This window comes from Heterodontus francisci, chromosome 18 (genome assembly GCF_036365525.1).
Source record: "Heterodontus francisci isolate sHetFra1 chromosome 18, sHetFra1.hap1, whole genome shotgun sequence".
In the NCBI taxonomy this organism is placed as follows: domain Eukaryota; kingdom Metazoa; phylum Chordata; class Chondrichthyes; order Heterodontiformes; family Heterodontidae; genus Heterodontus; species Heterodontus francisci.
In genome coordinates, this window is record NC_090388.1 from 33,185,235 (window position 1) to 33,206,838 (window position 21,604).

Sequence of the window (21,604 nt, forward strand, 5' to 3'; positions counted from 1 at the left end):
AAAATTTTGGATTGATTATTCTTGTGGATGGGAAACCATCATGTCAGCAAAAATAAGGATAATGGATGAGCAGAGAAATATAAGTAAATGATTGAGATCTTAGATGCAACAAGGCTATAATAGATGATGAGGTCAATGGAAAGCCAAATATATGCAATATCCAAATGTGATTCATTCATGTGCAAGTCTTGGCCATGAATTCTGGCAGGCCATGTAGCTGAAGCCAATTCTATCCTTGTCACACATCTACACAGTGCCTTTGCAGTAGAAGTAGGAATGTTCACCCAAAGGCAATGTGGAAAGCTACATAGCCCTCATGGCTGCGGAGCAGGGGATAAAACCTGGAACTTTCCAGTCTGTACAGCTCAGAGACCTCTGAATTATTGGGACATTGATATTTTAGAGAGGCCGAAAATACGTAACCCTTCCAGTACAATCTTGCTGTAACTCTGGTCACAGTCTGCAGACAGACTGAAAATTAGACCAGGAACCAGATATGCTGGGTCCCTGCCTTCCATGGCAGTTTCTGCAGGGTCATGTGGGGGACAGAGCTTTCACCTGCCCAAAACAAGGCCAGTGGTGTAAGAGGGAGCAGGGCTGTCCAATCTGGAAACTTCCTTGTCCACAGTCTAGTGAAGTATCAGCAGTCAGTATTCCAGAACGTGTTCTATCCCAACACACAGAAGTTGTGGGGCACACCTAGGGGTTCAGGCCTGGATCATGGCCTGGATCCCTGAACATTCAAAAATTGTACATGCAATCTTCGCCCCCCCCCCCCCCCCCCTTTTAATGGGCATGCACTGCAATATGCTTCTCTTTTTTGGGGGGAGGGGGAGGTTGGTGGATTGGTGGCCATTTCTCATGCCCATGACTCAGAACTCTATTTTCAACAACATGTTAACCAGTTTTAAATTAAATAGCAGAGGAATTCTATATTGTGATTCTCCCTTCATTGCCTTGGAGCCTAGCAGAACAATTTTTTTTGTCCATTTCTGCTTACTACCAGACTTGCACACATGCTTACTTTTCATTCTGCTTTACACCAAAAAGGAAAATATATTTCTTAATCTTAGACAGGACAAGTAGCAAATCAATCAGCTTCTAAAATAATCATTGTGAACATATGCAGTGCAGATGTTCTGGACTAAATTCCTTACCAATTCCCATTATCCATCCTTATTTCTAGATAATATAAAATAATGAGAAAATTAACCAATGAGCTTACGGAACCTGAAAATGGGGTACTCCTCAAGAAATAAGTGTACACTTTAATACAGTTGAAAGAAAAAAATCAAGTCCGTACAATTTAAAACAGAAAATTAAGTCTAGAAAGATTGCAAGGGAATTATGAATTGCTTACCGCTACCTCTATACTTTCTTCTTATATTTTTCAAGCATTCCATTTACTTTTGGGAGTGAAATCATTCCTGTTGATAATTTTCCTGATAAAGTCAGCATGAGTACAAAATGGGATTTCTCTTCTATCTCTCTTTATAATGAACAATGTATTTTTTTAAAAAACAGAAGAAATTTCACCTCCAAAAATCTACCTGTTCTCAAAATGAACCATTTGGGGGGGTGGGGTGGAGCTGGGTGGGGTGGGTTGGAAAAGCTAGGTCATGATTCTTTCTACGAGCAAAATGCCTTTATTATTCTCAAAATTCCAGCTACACACGTCATCATTTTGTTCTTGAGCGTTTTGACAGACTTTTATTGTCAGTTTGTCTAATATGTGGAATAGCTGTCTTTTTGCTAAGATATGTTTAATTCAGTTTTAGTTTTTCATTTCTCCACTACTTCATTGCTTGTGGCTGGAAGTAAGAACTAAAATAACTCATATGAAACACAGTTTATAGACTTGTGATTATACTGGCATTCTGTAGTCAGACTGTCTGCTTCTTTTCCCACATTTGTTTTTATCTTTAGTACATACTATTTAAACTTAAGTGCTTGCTTATTTTGTAAGATAGCGAAACAAAAAAATTAGTTATGGATACTTCAGTATTAATAGTTATACAAACATCTGCTTCAATTGCTGGTTATGAAACCTGGCCTGCAGCCAGTAAGCATTTCTGAGTAACATCCTGGATGGGTTGGGAGTTGAAAGAAACATACGGCCTTTGGGATAGATGTAACTACAGCAAAGAATGCACTCTATACTCATGTGAAAAAAAAAAGGTTTACTGTGCCAATATAAACCTTTAGTTGTGAGAGCATAATACACAAGACCTACATTATTTTCTAAAATATAACAGCACAGCTACATCCAACTAGCTATTGTGTACTATCTGATTAGCATGAGATCATAGAAATTTTGGCACCGAAAGCAGGCCATTCAGCCCACAGTGGCCCTTACCAGTGCTGGCACCATACTGCTCCTAACTACTCTAATCTAATTTCCCTTGGTTTCTCCATGCCCTTTAATATTTTCCATTTTCACATTTGGCTTGAAGCACTTATCTGATTTTCTCTTGAATATTGTGATTGATTCCACTTCAATATCCACTTGCGGTAATGTATTCCATATTTTAATAACCTTTTGCCAAACTGGACTGTTTAACAATGGGGAACAGAAGGTAGGGCAGCAAGACCAGCATACTGGAAGTGCTGTTCTTCTGCAGAAAGATCAGCTAAGAAAGGCTGCCCTCTTTGTTGCACCCTCCTATGAGGGCAATGTCAGAAAAGCCTGGGTAGATGTGGCTAAGTAAGTAAATACAGTGTCTCACATCCAGAGGTTGTGGGAGCAAGTGAGGAAGAAGTTTTCAGGCCTTAGGAAGTCTGTCAACATAAGAGTGGCTTGAATATGTTTACTTAGCATTTGTAATTAACAACAACTACTTGCATTTAGATAGAGCCTTGAATGTAGGCTCAAAGCGTCCCGCACTCGTCTGATCATGGGATAAATGGCACAATAACTTAATTGTTAACTTGATACAGCATCACTATGTCACCATGCAAAGCACTCAACCTTTCATCTCTTTTACATATGCAGATCATGTCCAGGTAACTCCAGGACAGGTTTTGCTGTTGGCACTTGAATTTGCTTCTCATGTCAAACACAAATCCTGTAAGTTGTTCCCCAAAACCGACTACCAACACAAGCTACTTCCATGTTACATTTTCATGGACTCACCCAAGATGGCAGACAGATAGGTACTTCTTATAAATGTGCCTTTTCCATTCCTATAAGGATCTAACAATATGATAGCTCTGCTCCAAGTGACAGCAAACAAGCAAATGTCTCCAAGTAGCCTGACACACCACGCCACCAGGTGCAAGCACCAGTTCAGGTACCTGTTAATACTCAGAAACAATCCAGCTTTTGTCATACTGTATTGGTGATGTTTTGGGGTAAGGAGCATTCTCTTTCCTAATTGTAACAATTTTGTATTATCTCTCCCCTTCCCTGTGTGAGCCCTGGATGTGCTATCTCTTTCTCACTGGCAATCTCTGTTACAATATTACATCATGTAAGTACTACAAAACTAGAATCAAATATCACAGCCGGAGGCCTGGGAGTTGGCCGGACATGAAGTACTATGATTTCCAGCATGAACTTGGGTTTTGAACTTTACTCCCCTTCCAGCTGACCCCTGAACTGCAGGGCCCTGCAGAAGGATAGAAAACATTTCAAGGAAAAGTTAAAAATAGAACTGCAGAGTTTACACAGTCAACTGCTTCAGAACAGACACTGGTTTTCACTGAAAATCTGTACACAGTACATCTACAAAATAAACATATTTTCTTACCATTATCTTTGTATCCTTCCTTGTAGCTTGAACCTCCATCAACTTCTGGAGATAGGATAAGTTCATAATCATATTGAACAAAAATATGTTGATATAGTCGAAGGTCAGATGCACTAATGGAATTATATCCTCGTAGCACAACCGTTTTCTTGTGATTGTTGAAGGCATTAGATTCTATGGGTTCAATCTGTCAAAGATAAATAATTGTTTAGCATTTACTTTAAATTTGAGCTAAAGGTATGTAACCCACATTCTATAAATTGTTCATTTCACAATATAATTTGTACAAAACATTTGTGTTTCAATTATGAAACTACAGGTGAGCAAAATTCAAATGATAACAAATAGGGAGAAAGCACTTGGTGATGAAGTGGACTAGACTAGCATCCTTTCATCTTTGGACATTGGGTTTGAAAACCAGCTCAGAACAGCAGAATGAAAATCTCCTCTCTCTGCTGGCTATAAGGCAATCATAGAAACTTACAGCACAGGAGGAGGCCATTTGGCCCTTCATGCCTGTGCTGGCTCTTTGAAAGAGCAGTCACGCTTAGTCCCAGACTCATGCTTTTTGACCATAAACTTGCAAGTTCCCCATCCTCAAGGGCCTGGTCAACTCCTTTTTAAAGTTATTTATGGAATCAGCTTCCACCACCTTTTCAAGTAGTGTTCCTGATCCCAGTAACTCTTGACTGAAAAAAAAATCTAATTTCTCCTCTACATCTTTCGCCAATGATTTTAAATCTATGACCTCTGGTTATTGACCCACTCACAAGGGGAAGTGTAGTTAAAACAAATTGGGGAGACAGTGGTGTTGTGGTAATATCACTAAGCTACCATTCCAGACCAATGCCCTGGGGCCATGGGTTCCAATCCCACTGCAACAAATTTAAATTCAATTAATTAATAAAAATCTGGAATTAAAAGCTACTTTCATTAATGGTGCCATGAAACTATCATTGATTGTCTTAAAAAAAAAAGCCCATCTGGTTTACTAATATCCTTTAGAGAATGAAATCTGCTGTCCTTAGCTGGTGTGGCCCACATATGACTCCAGAGACACAGCAATATGGTTGACTCTTAACTGCCTTCTGAAATGGCCGAGCAAGCCACTCAGTTGTCAAGGGCAATTAGAGATAGACAGCAAATGCTGGCAATGCCAGAATAAAACAAAAAAAACTCCCCTTTCTTTGAAGAAATCAACAAACTTCTGAGATAAAAGAAAAAATGTTTGCAATGATCAAAGATAATCATGGATGAGGTAGGTCATTTGCCCCATCTTCATTCATCTATCCTGGATGGCTCAAAAGTCTCTCCATTGTAGTAGCTAATTGGATTTTTGCCTCCACTATTTCAGCCAGGAGTCTATTCCATTTGTCCTTGCAAGCTCGTGTGGAGAAGAACTTCCTGTTATCAGTTCTTACATGAGTCCTAAATTTATCTTTTACTAGCTAGTTTGAGCCTATGACCTCTTGTCCTTCTCTCAGTATTTAATTTAAAGTAATTTTCCGGATCTATATTTTCCATTCTTTGTAAAATCTTATATACCTCTAAAATAACCTCTCAGAATTTTTTTATAAAAGGCAGAAAAGCCTATGTTTTTCCTCATAACTGGTATCCCACAAAGTAGGGAGCAGCCTTGAAGTCTTTCTCTCCACTTCCCCAGTAGTTAGATGTTTCTCTTGTGTCTCATGAATACAGTTCTCAAGGTTTGGGCTGAATAGAGCACTATACAGTTTCACCATGATTTGTTCCAATTTGTGTTCTATATCTGTTTTGTCTATGCAGTTCAAAAGTCTATTGGCTTCATTGATTGTTTCAGTATATTAGCTGGACATGTTGAGTATCAATTATGCCAATAATTCCAAATCCTTTCCCACTTCATCTCTCGTTAACACAGCCATTTCTTGATATTTGTCTTTCCAATAAGCAGTACCAAAGGGCCCACGGTCCAAATCAAACTTCACTAGTTTTGGGTAGGACTTTATAAAATACCACCATCAAACAATAAATCACAAGCTCAGCGAGAAACATGGCTTGCAACTAAAGCAGAAAATGATGGAAATACTCAGCAGGCCTGGCAGCATCTGTGGAGATGCTGTGACTGCTGAGAATTGAAGTTGTAGTTGCAATCGAATGGAGCAAAGGCAAAAAGCATAGAATCAGCAGAATGGTAGCCACTATTCGACCAGTTATACTACTCCTGTTATGATAGCGCAAATTAGTTTTAAATATATTGTGATATAAAAACCAGTAATATAACTTAGAAATAAATTTAATGATTTTACAACAGATCAGATTAAAGGCCAGAAATGCCAGATCACCTCCAGAAAGTAGACTTCCATCACTTTATTTTCATAGCAGATGCAGTATAAAGCTGAATCTATACCATAACTGCATTATGGATTACAGCCAGCCAGTCCTTTTTACATTAAGACAAAAGAAAAACACTGCGGATTCTGGAAAACTGAAATAAGAACAGAAAATGCTGGAAATATTCAGCAGGTCATGCAGCTTTTGTGGAGAGAGAGAAACAAAGTTAACATTTCAGGTCAATGTCCTTTCATCAGCACTGGAAAAAGTTAGAGATATAACGGGTTTTAAACAAATAGAAAGGAAGAGAAAGGGGAGGGGAGGAAAGAACAAGTGGGGAGGTCTGTGATAGGATGGAAGGCAGCAGAAGTTAAATAATAAAGATGGTGGTGCAAGGCAAGTGGGATGGTAATGGGACAAGTAAACAAACAAAAGATTGGTCTAGAGGATGGCAATAGCAGAATTATTACCAACAGATATTGTACAAAAAAAATGGGAGCAGTGGTTATGATGTGAAATTGTTGAACTCAATGTTGAGTCTGGAAAGTGCCCAATTGTAAGATGAGGTTCGGATCCTTGAGCTTCCATTGAGCTTCTTTAGAACAGTAAAGGAGGCCAAGGACAAGAGAGGTCAGAGTGATACTGGGGCAGAGAATTACAGTGACAAGCGACTGGAAGCTCAGGATCACACTTGTGGACTGAACAGAGGTGTGCTAAAAAATGATCATCCAATCTGAGTTTGGTCCCCACAATGTAGAGAAGACCACATCATGAGCAGTGAATACACTATACTAAATTGAAAAAAGTACAAGTAAATTGCTGTTTCACCTGGACAGAGTGTTTGGGGCCCTGGATGGTGGTAAAGAGTCAGGGTTGCATCTCCTGAGCTTGCACAGGAAAATGCCAGGGAAAGGGGAGGGGTTGTCAGGGGTGATTGGACAGCAGCTGTGGCGATGATTCTGTTATTACCATTTACACCTTCTCTAAATCCAACTCTTTTTTTAAAACTTGTCCTATTACCACCCCCTTTTGTCTTGCACTATCATCCCTTTTGTCATTTAATCTCTTCCTCTGTCTTTTTATTTTATTTATTTATTTAGAGATACAGCACTGAAACAGGCCCTTCGGCCCACCGAGTCTGTGCTGACCATCAACCACCCATTTATACTAATCCTACATTAATCCCATATTCCTACCCCATCCCCACCTTTCCTCAATTCCCCTACCACCTACCTATACTAGGGGCAATTTATAATGGCCAATTTACCTATCAACCTGCAAGTCTTTGGCTGTGGGAGGAAAGCGGAGCATCCGGCGAAAACCCACGCAGACACAGGGAGAACTTGCAAACTCCGCACAGGCAGTACCCAGAATTGAACCCGGGTCGCTGGAGCTGTGAGGCTGCGGTGCTAACCACTGCGCCACTGTGCTGTCTTCCAACCTATCATAAGATACTCCCTTTTTTACTTTCCTCCTCTCCACGATTTCCCTGCCTCTGTACTTGCTTAAAACCTTTTACAAGTCTAACATGTTCCAGTTCGGATGAAAGGTCATCAACCTGAAACGTTTGGTTTTCTCTCCACAGATACTGCCTAGACGGCTGAGTATTTCCAGCATTTTTTTTTTAGTACTATTTACATTGCCTAGCTCCTACCTGGCTGGAAAACAAATTGTCCAGCTTAAGGAAGAGCTCCGAAATCTACATGCCATGTAATGTAAAACAAAGTAATGGGAGAATCCACATTACAAGTTCTATTATAACTGAAGACGGCAGACATGAACTGCAGACAGACCATTAAACATAAAGCTTCTGAGTGCATTTGAAGATGCCACCTGGAAGGTGGTTGGTCCAGCAGGCATGGACAGGTGCAGCATGTAGGTGGGGAGTGGGGAGGGAAGTAGGAAAACAAAACATGTTGGAAATGTACAACAGGTATCTGTAACATCTGTAGCATCTGTAAAGTGAAAAGACAGATTATGACATTTTGGGTGTGCACTCAGCTTTACTCTTTAAAGAGGTTGACCTACTGTTTCCTTGCAACATTTACTCTTTGTTTTAAAACAAGAGGACATAACGTTATGTAAGGTAGTCAATTCGATATTAGGGAGATCAAGATGCAGTTAGATGCTGTGCTTAGTGAGTTGCAACACTAGAGGAACAGGCATGATCAACCAAATGGCCTTTTCTTGGCTTTGATTGTTTTTGATTTTGTTCTTTTAAACAGTGTTGGAACTTTGTAATCATTGAGTTTAGTTTGAATCAGAACATGGCACCAGTCTATTTTCTCTCCAATTCCACCCATCTCCCTAAAACAAGTTTGTGGCCAAAAGAGAAACTTGCTCCCAAATCATCATTAATTCAGTTGCTAGGAGGAATGTCAAGAAAACTGGGAAATGATTCCCCTTCGCGATTTCTAAATCTACAGCAATTTAACTGAAATCAGAAAAACTATAGTTGAAAGAAAAAAAGTCTTTTGTTTTGTCACATGGTAATACAACACCAGTACTCTGTCAAGCCATTTCTAAACCTTAAGCTCTTTCCCATTAAGCCCCCATTCCTGTCCCCAATAGGTGCCCCTATCTCGTTTTCTCTTACTAAGTTTCGAAGTAAAAAAGAATTACAGAATTATTTGTAACAAGACATCTGAAGTATTGGGCAGGATTTTGTTCTGCCCTTGGAGATGGGCACGGAGGCTGGGTGGGCAAATAAAATGCAAGGGAGTCACCCGGGCCTCCTGCCATTTTGTCTGGTGCAGGGAAAGCTGAGGTCGGCCTTCCCAACCCAATTAATGGCCACTTAAGGCTCTCTTACAGCCTCCATTTCAATTTTATTGAAGGCGGAGGGGCCTGCTGCCGGGCTGGATTTAAGACCTCACTGCTGATCTCGGCAGTGAGCTCAGGAAATGGGGGCCCGCCCGCGTGGGCCGCATGCCAAAGAGCCGTCGCAATCTCTCGCACTGCGGCTTATTTAAATGGCTGCGGCAGCCCACCCCCCACCCCCACCCCCCAATCACGTGGAGGAGGTGGGCTGTCCATCGCCAGCAATGGCGTCAGCTGCCTGTGCGTAGGCGCTGGCGCCATTTTTAAAGGGCAACCAGCCCTGCCAGCACATTTAAATTTTTAAAGAAGTAACTTCCCCCCAAATTAAAGAAATAAATTTATAATGCCCCTTTCCCACCACCCCCCCCCCCCACCATAGCAATTACAGTAACTTTTTCCTTGCCCCCCAAATATACTTACCTTTTACATCTGACCTTCCCCTCCCAAACTGCACAAAGTTTTACCATCCCCTACACCCATTACATTTATTTGACCCCAACCCTATCCCCACACTGAAAATCTTACCTCCTCCCCCCTCCCCACCAGCCTGCCTGACTGTCCCCAGTGACACCACTTACCTCTCCAGGGCTTCCTCCCTTTTCACCACTGCAGAGCCTCCTACAGTACCGGCAGTGGCCACTAATTGGCCGGCAGCTCTAGAGGCAGCAGCTTGTTCCTTAAACGGATGGCGTCCCTAATAACAGGCAGTTAATTGGTTGCCCGCCATTAGATAGCAATGGGCGTCTGACAGAGGGCCAAGGCAGGGTCTCCCCCAGCCTTCCGGCTTGCTGCTGGGGCCCCCATCGGCAGAACAAAATCCGGCCCATTGTTTCTGCATATAACTGTTCCACTAACTACTGAAAATCAAGACAAACGGTAGGTGAAATCTGCATCATTTATAGAAGAGAAAAGAACTTGCATTCATATTGCAGCTCTGACGGAAACCTCACATGCTAAAATGGAAATATTAATTTCATCGTATGGAACTTTGCTCAAGACGTGTACTGGACATTATTACAAATAACATTAAAACAGAACAGAACAGCTAAAGATGACCACATACAATTTGCATATGAGAAGCCAAAGGCCGGCTGGAGACAGAGGTGATTACCCAGTCTAGCCAGAACAATGGGGGTGCTCTCTGATTCAATTACCTAGAATGGTTTTGTCAATGTTGATCGTCAAAAGCCATCAACACCCATTGACTTTAAAAGAGCCAAACCCCCCGCTACCAAGTATGTCTGAACAGCCTTGAATTCCAAAGAACATTCCGGAAGACTTTGACTCAAAAACAAAGAGGTGGTCACATCACATGACTGCTTGTGCAACTCTGGGAGTTTGTGAATTGTGCCTCAGAAGGCAGACAGTAACTGAAATCCAGGGAAGGAACATCTCCTCTCTCCCTCTCTTCAACAAAGACCCAGGGAGGCCTCCACTGCTAGCCTACAGCCCAGCATAGCCAGCAATTAGGGGACACAGATAAAGTCCCTCTTCTGCCTTCCCGAACCTGAGAACCAAGCCTGAACCGTGCACGTGGCCCAGCAAGGACTTCAAGACTACAATTTCAACTAAGGACTCTGGGACTAAACTTCAGTATTTAAATGGAATTAAATTCCATTTTTATTAAGGACTCCACTACAACCTCCCAACTTTGGGTTTTCCCTCTGTAATCTATTTGTGTGTGTATGTGGCTCTTGTGTGAATGTGGGGGTGGATGCGTAGCGTATTTTAGTCATTTTTAATCGGTTTAGAGTGTTAAGGTTAATAAACTTACATCCTTCTTGTTTAAACTCAAGAAAACCTGTCTGATTGGTTCATTGCAATTACATATTAGAAGAACAGGAGCAGGTGCTTATTGAGGTCGTAAGTTAAATCACTGTGTTAAAAAAGTTAAACCCTGTTGCAGTCAAACCAGAGAAGAGACAAAAGGGGAGCCTGAGACCCCTTCATCACCTGGTTGTAACACAGCTTATAATTTCTTGGGATCTGTATTTGGTGATGTTGGTGAAGGGAAGAATGTTAGCTGAGACATCAGAAAAACTTATTGCTCTTCAAATAATGTCATGGATCTTCAACATTCACCTCAACAGGTATAGGCGACCTTGATTTAACATATCATTTGAAACATAGCTCCATTTACAAATGTAGTACTCTTATCTGTACTACACTGGACTGTCAAACCTCGATTATGCACTGAACTATCAGCAGGGGTTTTAAACCAACCAGCTTTTGAGTCAGTGCTAAGAATGCTGCCAACTGAGCCAAGTAATTAGAACTGATAAAAGAAAGTTATGCATCTGGTCTCAGATAAAGTTGAACACTCAGACACAACTTGATGCTATGAGTTGTTTGGAGAGACCTATAGATTTTGTTGCATATGAGAACTGGTGCATGTGCACAAATGTTTATGTAAATCCTGAGGCAAGCATAAAAATGTAGCTGATACAAAGATATCAAGTTTCATAACAGTAACCAAAACTACGAATTTGGCTCTAAACAGGAAAGGCAGTCTACAATACTACCCTTGCAATGAACTTGGGAAAGCACTGCTAACATCTCTGAGTAGCTAGTGCTTCACAGAATTAGCGAAGTTTTACAACTCATTTCATTTTGTTCAATTTCTGAAAACATAATTTTGTTGTGGAAGTATGAAAACAGAGCTTTGTTTAAACAATTTGCCTGCCAAAATATTATATGCCTGACCCCATTGGACTCTGCTCAAGGACTATTTTAAATTATGCTGAGATTTCATTAGTATAAATACTTTTTGTAGAACAGTTCAGAATCTGCCTCTTGATTTTTTTTTTCATTTGTGGGATGTGGGCGTCGCTGGCTAGGCCAGCGTTTATTGCCCATCCCTGAACTGAGTGGCTCGTTAGGGGTCATTCAGTAGGCATTTAACAGTCAACCACATTGCTGTGGGTCTGGAGTTACATGTAGGCCAGACCAATTCAATGTTATCTGATGTCCAAGGATCCTGCATGTGCCTTAGAAGATGTCAAAGCAGGAGGCTTATGTTCCAAAGTTAACAAACTCTCCTAACTTCAGATTTTAACAATCCTAGGATTGTGCAGACCGCCAAATCGCAACAAGTTGGACAGTTCAATCTTAACTAGGTTAGTCAGAAGATTAGAACAGCCAAAAAAAGTCCAATTTTTGTTCATTTAGAAATCATCCAAATGACTATTGTATCATCAAACATACATTTCTACAATGCTAAAAATGAGGTAGCTCAAACTTTATTCAAAAAGGACACTATAGAAATATTCTTTGCCGTTATATACATTACACCTGTACTCACCATTACAATATCTGGCAAATTATACAATATTGCTCTTACAGCTTTATGTATATTCTAAGCTACACTTTGTTATTTTTCCATCAGTAAAATGTTTATGCAGCCTATATCACACGAAACCCTGTCAATTAAAGCGATAATTATTTATTCCATCTATAAGCTTGATGAGTGTCAATACTAGAGGGACAGTCATGATGAAGATGGCCTTTTTTGTCTTTTTTATATCATTTGATTATTTATACAGTATAGGTTCATACACTTGAGGCCTGCTGCCCTTGTTCTTACTTGTACTAAGTCCCGTTCATCCATCACCCCTGTGCTTGCTGACCTATATTGGCTCCCAATCAAGCAGTGGCTCAATTTTTAAATTCTCATCCTTGTTTTCCAATCCCTTCATGTCCTTGCCTCTCTCTGTCTCTATAATTTCCTCCAGTTCCACAAATCTCCGACATAAAGGCAGAAAAAGGGCAGGACTGGATATGCATTACTCCTGGATACAAGGTGGTCAGGAAAGAAAGGGAAGGAAAGAAAGGAGGAGGGGCGGCACTATTGATTAAATAGAATATTACAGTGCTGGAGTGAGAGGATGGCCTAGAGGGCTCAAGGACAGAATCTATTTCATTCGAGCTAAGAAACAATAGAGGTACCATTAGACTACTGGGTGTATTCTATAGGCTACCAACCAGTGGGAAAGATATAGAGGAACAAATTTGCAAGGAAATTACAGAGGTGCAAAACTATAGAATAGTTATGATGGGGAACTTTAATGATTCTAATATAGACTGGGATAGTAATAGTGTAAAAGACAGAAAGGCGAAAGAAAGAGTTTTTGAAATATGTTCAAGAGGATTTTCTAGTTCAGTATGTTTTTAGCCCAGTGAGGAAGGAGACATTGCTGGGTTTGGTTCTGGGGAATGAGGTGGGTCAAGAGGATCAAGTGTCAGCAGGGAACAGCGGTAATAGTATAATAAGGTTTAGGTTAGCTATGGAAAGGACAAGGAGCAATCTAGAGCAAAAATAATTAATTTGGTGCAGGGTCAATTTCAGTGGTGAGAGAATGGATTTTGCCCAGATAAACGGGCAGGCAAAACTGTAACGGAACAATTAGTTGCCTTTAGAGAGGAGATGATTTGGTACAGTCAAAGTATATTTCCATGAGGGGGAAAGGTAGGACAAACAAAGCCAGAGCACCCTGGATGACAAAAAAAGATAGAGAGTAAGATGAAGCAGAAAGAGAGTGCATATAACAGATGACAAGTGAGAACTAGGCTGAATATAAATAGTTCAGAGGGGAAGTGATAAAAGAAAAAAGAAGCAAAGACAGAGTATGAGAAGAGACTGGCAGCTAACATAAAAGGGAATCCAAAACTCTTCTGTCAGCATATGAATAATAAAAGGGCAGTAAAAGGTGGAGTGGAGTTGATTAGGGATCAGAAAGGGTTCAGAAAAGATTTAGAGAATTTTTCAAGGGATGACGGCCTTTAGTTTCACAGAATTATTACAGCACAGAAGGTGGCCATTCGGCTCATCGTGTCTACACCATCTCTCTGAGTGAGCAATTCACTTACTGCCATTGCCCCAATAAATCATTCCCCCAATAGATTCCCTCGGATAGATTCGAGAAGCTCCTTAGATTTTTCTGTTCTCCTTAGAAAGGGGACGGTTGAGTGGAGATTTGATAGAGGTGTTCAAAGTCATGAGGGATCTAAACACAATAGATAGGGAGAAATTGTTTCCTTGCCGGAAGGGTCGAGATCAGAGGACACCAATTTAAGGTGCATGGCAAAAGAACTAAAGGTGACAAGAGGAAAATCTTTTTTACACAGCAAGTAGTTAGGACCTGGAATTCATACCTGAGAGTATGGTGGAGGCAGGTTCAATCATGGTTTTCTAAAGGAAATTGTATAATTACCTGAATAGAAAAACTTTGCAGGGCTACAAGGAAAAGGCAGGAGAGTAGGACTAGCTGAGTTGCTCTTGCCGAGAACCAGTATGAACACAACCAACCGAATGGTGTCCTTCTGTGCTGTAACCATCCAATGATTCCATGGCATCTGTACCCACCCCCCCCCCAATTCTTGCCTCTTGTGAATTTCCAATTTTAACTGTTCTACCATTGGTAGCTGTGCCTTCAGCTACCTAGCCCCTAAGCACTGGAATTTCCTCTCTAAACCTCTCTGCCTCTCTTCCTCTCTTTCCCCCTTTAAGACTCTCCTTAAAACACACCTCTTTGGCCAAGCTTTTGCCCATCTGCCCTAATGTCGACTTATGTGCATTGGTGTCAAATTTTGTCTTCTAACTCTTCTATGAAGGGCCATGTGATGTTTTATTATATGAAAGGCACTTAATAAATACAAGTTGTTGTTTTATTTTATTTATTTTATTTAGAGATACAGCACCGAAACAGGCCCTTCGGCCCACCGAGTCTGTGCCGACCATCAACCACCCATTTACAATAATCCTACACTAATCCCATATTCCTACCACATCCCCACATGTCCCTATATTCCCCTACCACCTACCTATACTACGGGCAATTTATAATGGCCAATTTACCTATCAACCTGCAAGTCTTTGGTGGTGGGAGGAAACCAGAGCACCCAGAGGAAACCCACGCAGACACAGGGAGAACTTGCAAACTCCACACAGGCAGTACCCAGAATTGAACCCGGGTCGCTGGAGCTGTGAGGCTGCAGTGCATGTAACACAATATATATTTAAAAAAGGTCAGAAGGAATGACTGTGGTGTGACTGACATTTTGGGCTGAATTTTATGAGTGTGCCGCAGTGGGGGCTTATTTAAATAGAGGGGGCAGAGTAGCTGCCCCTGATGACGTAGAGAGGGCGGCCTCCGCGTCCAAAAGAATTTATGATGCAGGCCCTTCCCCAACCCCCAATAGTCATTTCATTGACCGAATTGACTTTTTCAAACATCCAAACTTTCTCCCCTAACCTTCAATCTTTTGCCCATCACCCACTTCCCACCATCCCCACATCCAATCAAAAGTGTTTTCCCTGCTCCGCTACCCGTCCCGCCCTGAAACTTTAATTCCTCCCCCCCTCCCCACCAGGTTCTTGCCTGGAACTCCATATGGAATTCCGAAGGCGCGCGAAGGTCGAACGGAGGCCATTTGATGAAGGTGATGAAGGGCCCACCACCTGGCAACACCGAGGTCCCTCCGCCGCCAGTAATATGCAGGGAGCCTCTCTCTGCAGCATTTTACCGGCCCTTGTGCCACGAGCTGAGGCATCGAGGGGCCAGTAAAATTCAGCCCTTTATTTTTTATATGCTGGCCATCCTAATTTCATGGAACTAGATTTCATCTGAAATGAAAATGACCCCAGACATGGCAGAAATGCATTCTGCTTTTCTAAATATGGTATACTTTTCAAAAGCTTCCATAGACAGCAGTTTCAGTCTGTGTCACAGGATTTGTTCATGATTGGCTCAAGAACAAAAGTCTCTAGTGCAGTGAGTGAGATGAACTATTTCAGATGCCTGCTGCAATGTGCCCTTTAACCCCCTGAACATTTGTCCACACTGGATTGATAAATCTCTAACGAATACGGGCATAAATATTCTTGAACAAACAGATATAATCCCACTGTCCTGCATTCCGTCAGATAGCTTTTGTCACCCTTCATTTAAACAGTTTTAAATTGTTAGTGCATGTTAGTCGTATGATCACATTCTGGACCACAGCCAAACATAACAGTGCCCAGAAATTAATGTGACTGCCACACAGCAAGGCTGGTGGAACTATCATATGACTGCCATACAAAAAGTCTACTATATGTAACATTAAGTTCTTACATAACCTAACCACTATTCCAGCATGTCTGATCTTTTTGTTTTTCTTAAGTTATCCCATGTATGGTATTTGGTTTCATATACTCATTATAACATACGACTGCAGCTCATTGGTCCAATTGATCAGTCAAAACCAATAACTGACAGAGAGTTACTACTGTACTTCTTAAAATAACTTCAAAGTGACAAACTACAGACTAAAAATCATATTTAAATGACATCTCACTCGGTAAATAAAATGAACATAATTAAGTAACTCACTTTACTCTAATCTTCATTTATCTTTCCACAAACTGATCTTAAACATGATAACATTGTTCAATCATTTCCGATACCTCCAATGTTCTTTCACAGAAGCATGCGCAAACAAACACACGTTCATATTCTTTCAAATTAACTTGAGAATATATTCACTACAATTAGATTGTTATTCTTTTAATGAGTTCTCAGTTGGGTGCCTGGTAGTATTTATTTCAGGCACATCAGATTTAATAATAGCAGAACCTGAATAAAATGAAACACATTCAAAATTAAGCAAACTACAATAATTTAAATGCAAATCATGTGTTAGAGTGCAAAAATAATAAATTCTTTCTTACATTATAATTAAAGTACCAGATTTAATTAACCGTGTTTGCTAATAAACTTTAATTATAGAAATGTTGGTCTGTTCAGAAACACCACATTACAGGAATAGAACAGATTTACATGCCTCATTGAGGGCATCTGCAACTTCAGTTTTTACTATTCTATTGATGCTGGATTCCCTGCCTATTGCTAAATACTGACCTCACCACCATGGCACTTGACATCCCACTTGGTAAGTTGGTACGAAAGAATAGGAGCATTCTTGAAGCAACAAATGCTACACATTTGATTCTATGAATTTTTAAATAATTCTTAAATGATTCTCTAATTATTTTAATCAACAATCTTTTATTCTTGACAAATTCTCCTATAAGTTTTATTCAAATAGATACTACAAATTGCTAGTAAGAACACAAATTCCAAATTATAAACTGAAACTAAAAAATGCATTATTCCATTTTTATGTTGTACAGAAGTATGGGAAAAACAATAAATTCACAACAGACTACAAGTCTCCTATCCTGCAAGAGTTAAAATTCAGAACTCACAACATTTATAAATGTGCTTCAATTTATTTTAGAAACTAGTTACATCTCTACCACTTCTTTTTTTAAAAAAATGATTTAATTTTAAAACAAAAATCCTACATCAAATTGAATTCCATTTTGAAAATGAGGTACAGTATTACTGTTCTGAAGGATAAAGAAAAAGCACAACAGCAATATTCCAATTCGGTGCTGCCTTTTGAGCCTTATTAATGTTTTGGTCATAAGGAGATTAAATTATACTAAATTAGTTCAAATTGTGAACGAAAATGATGTAATGAATCTTGTAATCTCGTAAGTCTAGATGCAGACATCAAAATGGATTTCAAATATGTTTAAAATTGGCGTACTTCGTTTTACTGGTCAGGATTTACACGACAGCACATGGGCAAGTTGTTGAGTACAATGTTTATTCCACAAGTGAAAGCTACCTCAGGAATGGATGAGAGATGTTTCCAGCTATGGAACAAACATTCTATTCAACAATGCCCTATGCAGCATCTATATGCAAATACTTATTTCAATTTCATATATTACTAGTTGATCTCTCAAGCCACTGCACACAGTGGTGACTCTCTCCCTCTGATGCAATCATATTGTGGATTTTCTGTCTCTCCTCTTTGCTTTTCTCCTTTTCTCTTCTCTCCTGAGCCCCACCAGCCCCCAACCTAACTTTTTTTGCTTCTCTCTCTGTCCTATTATTTTGTTTTTTCTTTTCATATGGGAGGTAATGGGTGGTATGGCATTGTGCGGTGGGATACATTTAGGGTAGAGGTATGGGTAAATGTGGCCCGCAGCAGCTCCAATTCCATTCCCTCCCCCAATCATTTATGCTCCCCCATCCCCTTACTCTTATCAGATCTGCTACACTTCAGCTGACCACTACCTACTCCCCTTCCTGCTACAATATAGATAGTCTGTATATTTGATATGTTTACTTTTTATGTGGTTTCTGTAGCAGTTCTCGGTATTTGTGATTTCGATTGTGTACTGATACGCAAGATATGCACCGTAAGTTGTCAGGTAAGTGACAGGTAAGCCATCAAGCGTTACAGTGATATTATATAGTGTTGGTTACACAGTGCCAGTGTGCTACACTTATGATATGATGCCACAGAGAGATCAGTGGCATTTACATGAAGCCAGCTGCCGTGGTTACCATTGACATTTGCTGGTGACTAAATGCAAGTGCACAGCAGTTTGTTGCTTTTTCCAGCAGCTGGTACTTAAGGAAAGTAAAAATATGAGAAAGAATAGAATGATGAAGTACCATTCAAAACATTAAAAGAACTTCATTTATACAGAAACTTTCACAATTTCAGGATGTCCCAAAGCACTTTACAACCAACGAAATATGGTCACTGATGTAATGTAGGAGACATGGTAGCCAATTTGCACACAGAAATCTCTCACAAACAGCAATGAAATAAATAAAATAATCGACTGGATTTTGCTGTACTAATACCAGTGAGGCTGTCAGCACTCACCATTATTTCTGGGTAAAACAGCAACTTCTGGCATGCACAAATGCACAGTTAAACGTGGAAATAAGGAAGTTACTGTTACTGATGCACTGCTCCCCACAGCTATGCTGTTGTAATCTTCGCCAATGGAAAGTGCATAGAAATCACTGTTTTGGCACAAACTTAGGCTAATTACCCATTATTATTGCACGAAAGACAGATGAAAAACTTAAGCCTTGGTCAATCAGGAGTAACTAAGTTTCTAATGTCATAGTAAATCATAATTACAGCTGAATGACCTCACTGGCCTCTGAAAAACTGATTTTATAAGTGTGGAGTCTCATTCCCTCAGAGGAAAATTAATGATACATATTTTTTCGAAGATATAGGGCTGGATTTTATGAGCTCGCCACACAAGCAGCCATCGCAATCTCAAGCACGGCGGCTCATTTAAATAGCCGAGGTAGCCCGTCACCCCCAATCATGTGGAGGGGGCAGGCTGTCCATCCCCGGCAATGACATCAGCTGCCTATGCGCAGGTGCTGACGCCATTTTTAAAGGGTAGTCAGCCCCACTGGCTTATTAAAATATTTAAAGACATATTGAATAAAATTAAGTACATTTCTTTTGCCCCTCTCCCACCCCACCAATAACAATTATATTAACTATTTGCCCTTCCCCCCAAACTGTATAAAGTTTAAAGTACAACCCTTCCCACCATCCTCTGCACCCAAAACGTTTATTTAACCCCGTTCCCCTCCCCGCACTGATAAACGTACCTCCTCCCCACTTCCCACCAATGTGGCACTTTGTTTCCTCAGATGGGGATCCAAAGACACAGGAGTACCAGCTACCTAGCCGAAGATTACGGCAGGCTATCAAGATTAGACGCAAGTATATGTAAATCTATTAATTTTATAAATTTGCATATGGTGATTGTGGTCCCATCGCCTGGCGGCAGGGGTGCTGCCATGGTGCCAAACCACTGCCAGGAGGATCGCGTCAGGCCCTGTTGGCGTCGAAGTCCAGTGCGGGCCTCAGCTGTGGCCATCTTCAGGCCGCACACCACCTCTCCCCCACCACAGATCTGGATGTCTGCTCTCTTATGTCTTTCCCTTAATCCCATGTGTATGAGCCAATCTTTATTTTGCAGCCTGTACAAGGATTTAAATGCAATTTATATTTCCTGTTTTTTGCTTCCTGTTTTGCCATCTGTGAGGATTCCTCAATTTGAGAGGCTGAGATCATCGTGGATAGCACGTACAGGGAAGTGGTCACAATGCAGGTAAAGACTTCTCAGGCAGAAAGGGAATGGGTGACCACCAGGCAGAGTAGAAGAACTAGGCAGGTAGTGCAGGAGTCCCCTGGGTCCACCTCCCTATCTAACAGATTTTCCCCTTTGGATACTGTTGGGGGAGATAGCTTCTCAGGGGAATGCAGCAACAGCCAAGTCTGTGGCACCATGGGTGTCTCAGCTGCAGAGAAGGGGAAGAAAAGGAGTGGAAGAGCTATAGTGATAGGGGATTCTATCGTAAGGGGTACAGATAGCATTTCTGTGGCTGAAAACGTGACTCCAGGATGGTATGTTGCCTCCCTGGTGCTAGGGTCAAGGATGTCACGGAGCAACTGCAGGACATTATGAAGAGGGAGGGTGACCAGTTAGAGGTCGTGGTACACATTGGTACCAACGACATAGGGTAGAAAGAGGGATGAGGTCCTGCAACAAGAGGTTAGAGAGCTAGGTAGCAGATTAAAAAGCAGGACCTCAAAGGTTGTAATCTCTGGATTACTCCCTGTGTCATGTGCTAGTGAGTATAGGAATAGGAGGATAGAGCAGATGAATGCGTGGCTGAGGAGATGGTGCAGGAGGGAGGGTTTTAGTTTTCTGGATCACTGGGTTTGTTACTGGCTAAGGTGGGACCTGTACAAGTTGGACGGGTTGCACCTGAACCGGAACGGGACCAACATCCTTGCAGGGAGGTTTGCTAGTGCTGTTGGGGGCAGGGGGGGGTGGTGGGAGGGGAGGAGTTTAAAATAATTTGGCAGGGGGATGGGATACAGAGTGGAGGTACAGTAGGAGGTGATGCACACTCAAATATAAAAGAGAAACTGAGTCAGTCTGGAAGGCAGAGCAAAATATAGACCTGTTAAGGCACAAGTGAAAAATGCAAGGCTGGATTGCATCTATTTTAATGCAAGGAGTTTTACAAGTATGGCAGATGAATTGAGGGCGGTGATTAGCACATGGGATTATGATATTATTGCTATCACAGAAACATAGTTGAGGGTGGGGCAGGACTGGCAGCTCAATATTCCAGGGTATAGAATCTACAGGCGAGACAGGGGAGAGGGTAAAAGAGGAGGTGGCATTGCACTGTTGATCAATGAGTCAATTACTGCAGTAAGGAGGGATGATATTTTAGAAGGTTTCTCAAATGAGGCCATATGGGTAGAACTTAAAAACAAAAAGGGGGCAATCACTTGGCTGAGAGTGTACTACAGGCCTCCAAACAGTCAGGGAGAGATAGAGGAGCAGATATGTAGGCAAATCTCAGAGAGGTGTAAAACTAATAGGGTAATAATAGTAGGGGATTTCAACTTCCCCAATATCAACTGGGATAGTCTTAGTGCAAAAGGCTTAAAGGGGGCGGAATTCTTAAAATGCATACAGAAGAGTTTTTTGAGCCAGTACGTAGAAAGTCCTTCAAGAGAAGGGGCAGTACTGGACCTAATATTAGGGAATAAAGCTGGATAAGTGTTAGAAGTGTCAGTGGGGGAGCATTTCAGGGATAGTGACTATAACTCTGTACGATTTAAGGTAGTTATGGAAAAGAACAAAGATGGACCAGAAATAAAGGTACTAAATTGGGGGAAGGCCGATTCCAATATGATAAAACAGGATCTGGCCGAAGTGGACTGGGAGCAGCTACTTGTAGGAAAGTCTACATCAGACCAGTGGGAGTCATTCAAAGAGGAAATAGTGAGAGTTCAGAGCCAACATGTACCCGTTAAGGTGAAGG

General features: G+C 41.1%; 1 protein-coding gene across 1 annotated transcript in view; it reads right to left on the minus strand.

Annotated features, from left to right (window-relative positions):
- Positions 1–21,604, minus strand: part of cped1 (cadherin-like and PC-esterase domain containing 1) — a 312,821-nt gene that overhangs the window by 283,667 nt on the left and 7,550 nt on the right. Inside the window, exon 2 of the mRNA XM_068050516.1 lies at positions 3,750–3,936. Coding sequence (XP_067906617.1) covers positions 3,750–3,936 — 187 coding nt within the window. The remainder of the gene's footprint in view (positions 1–3,749; positions 3,937–21,604) is intronic.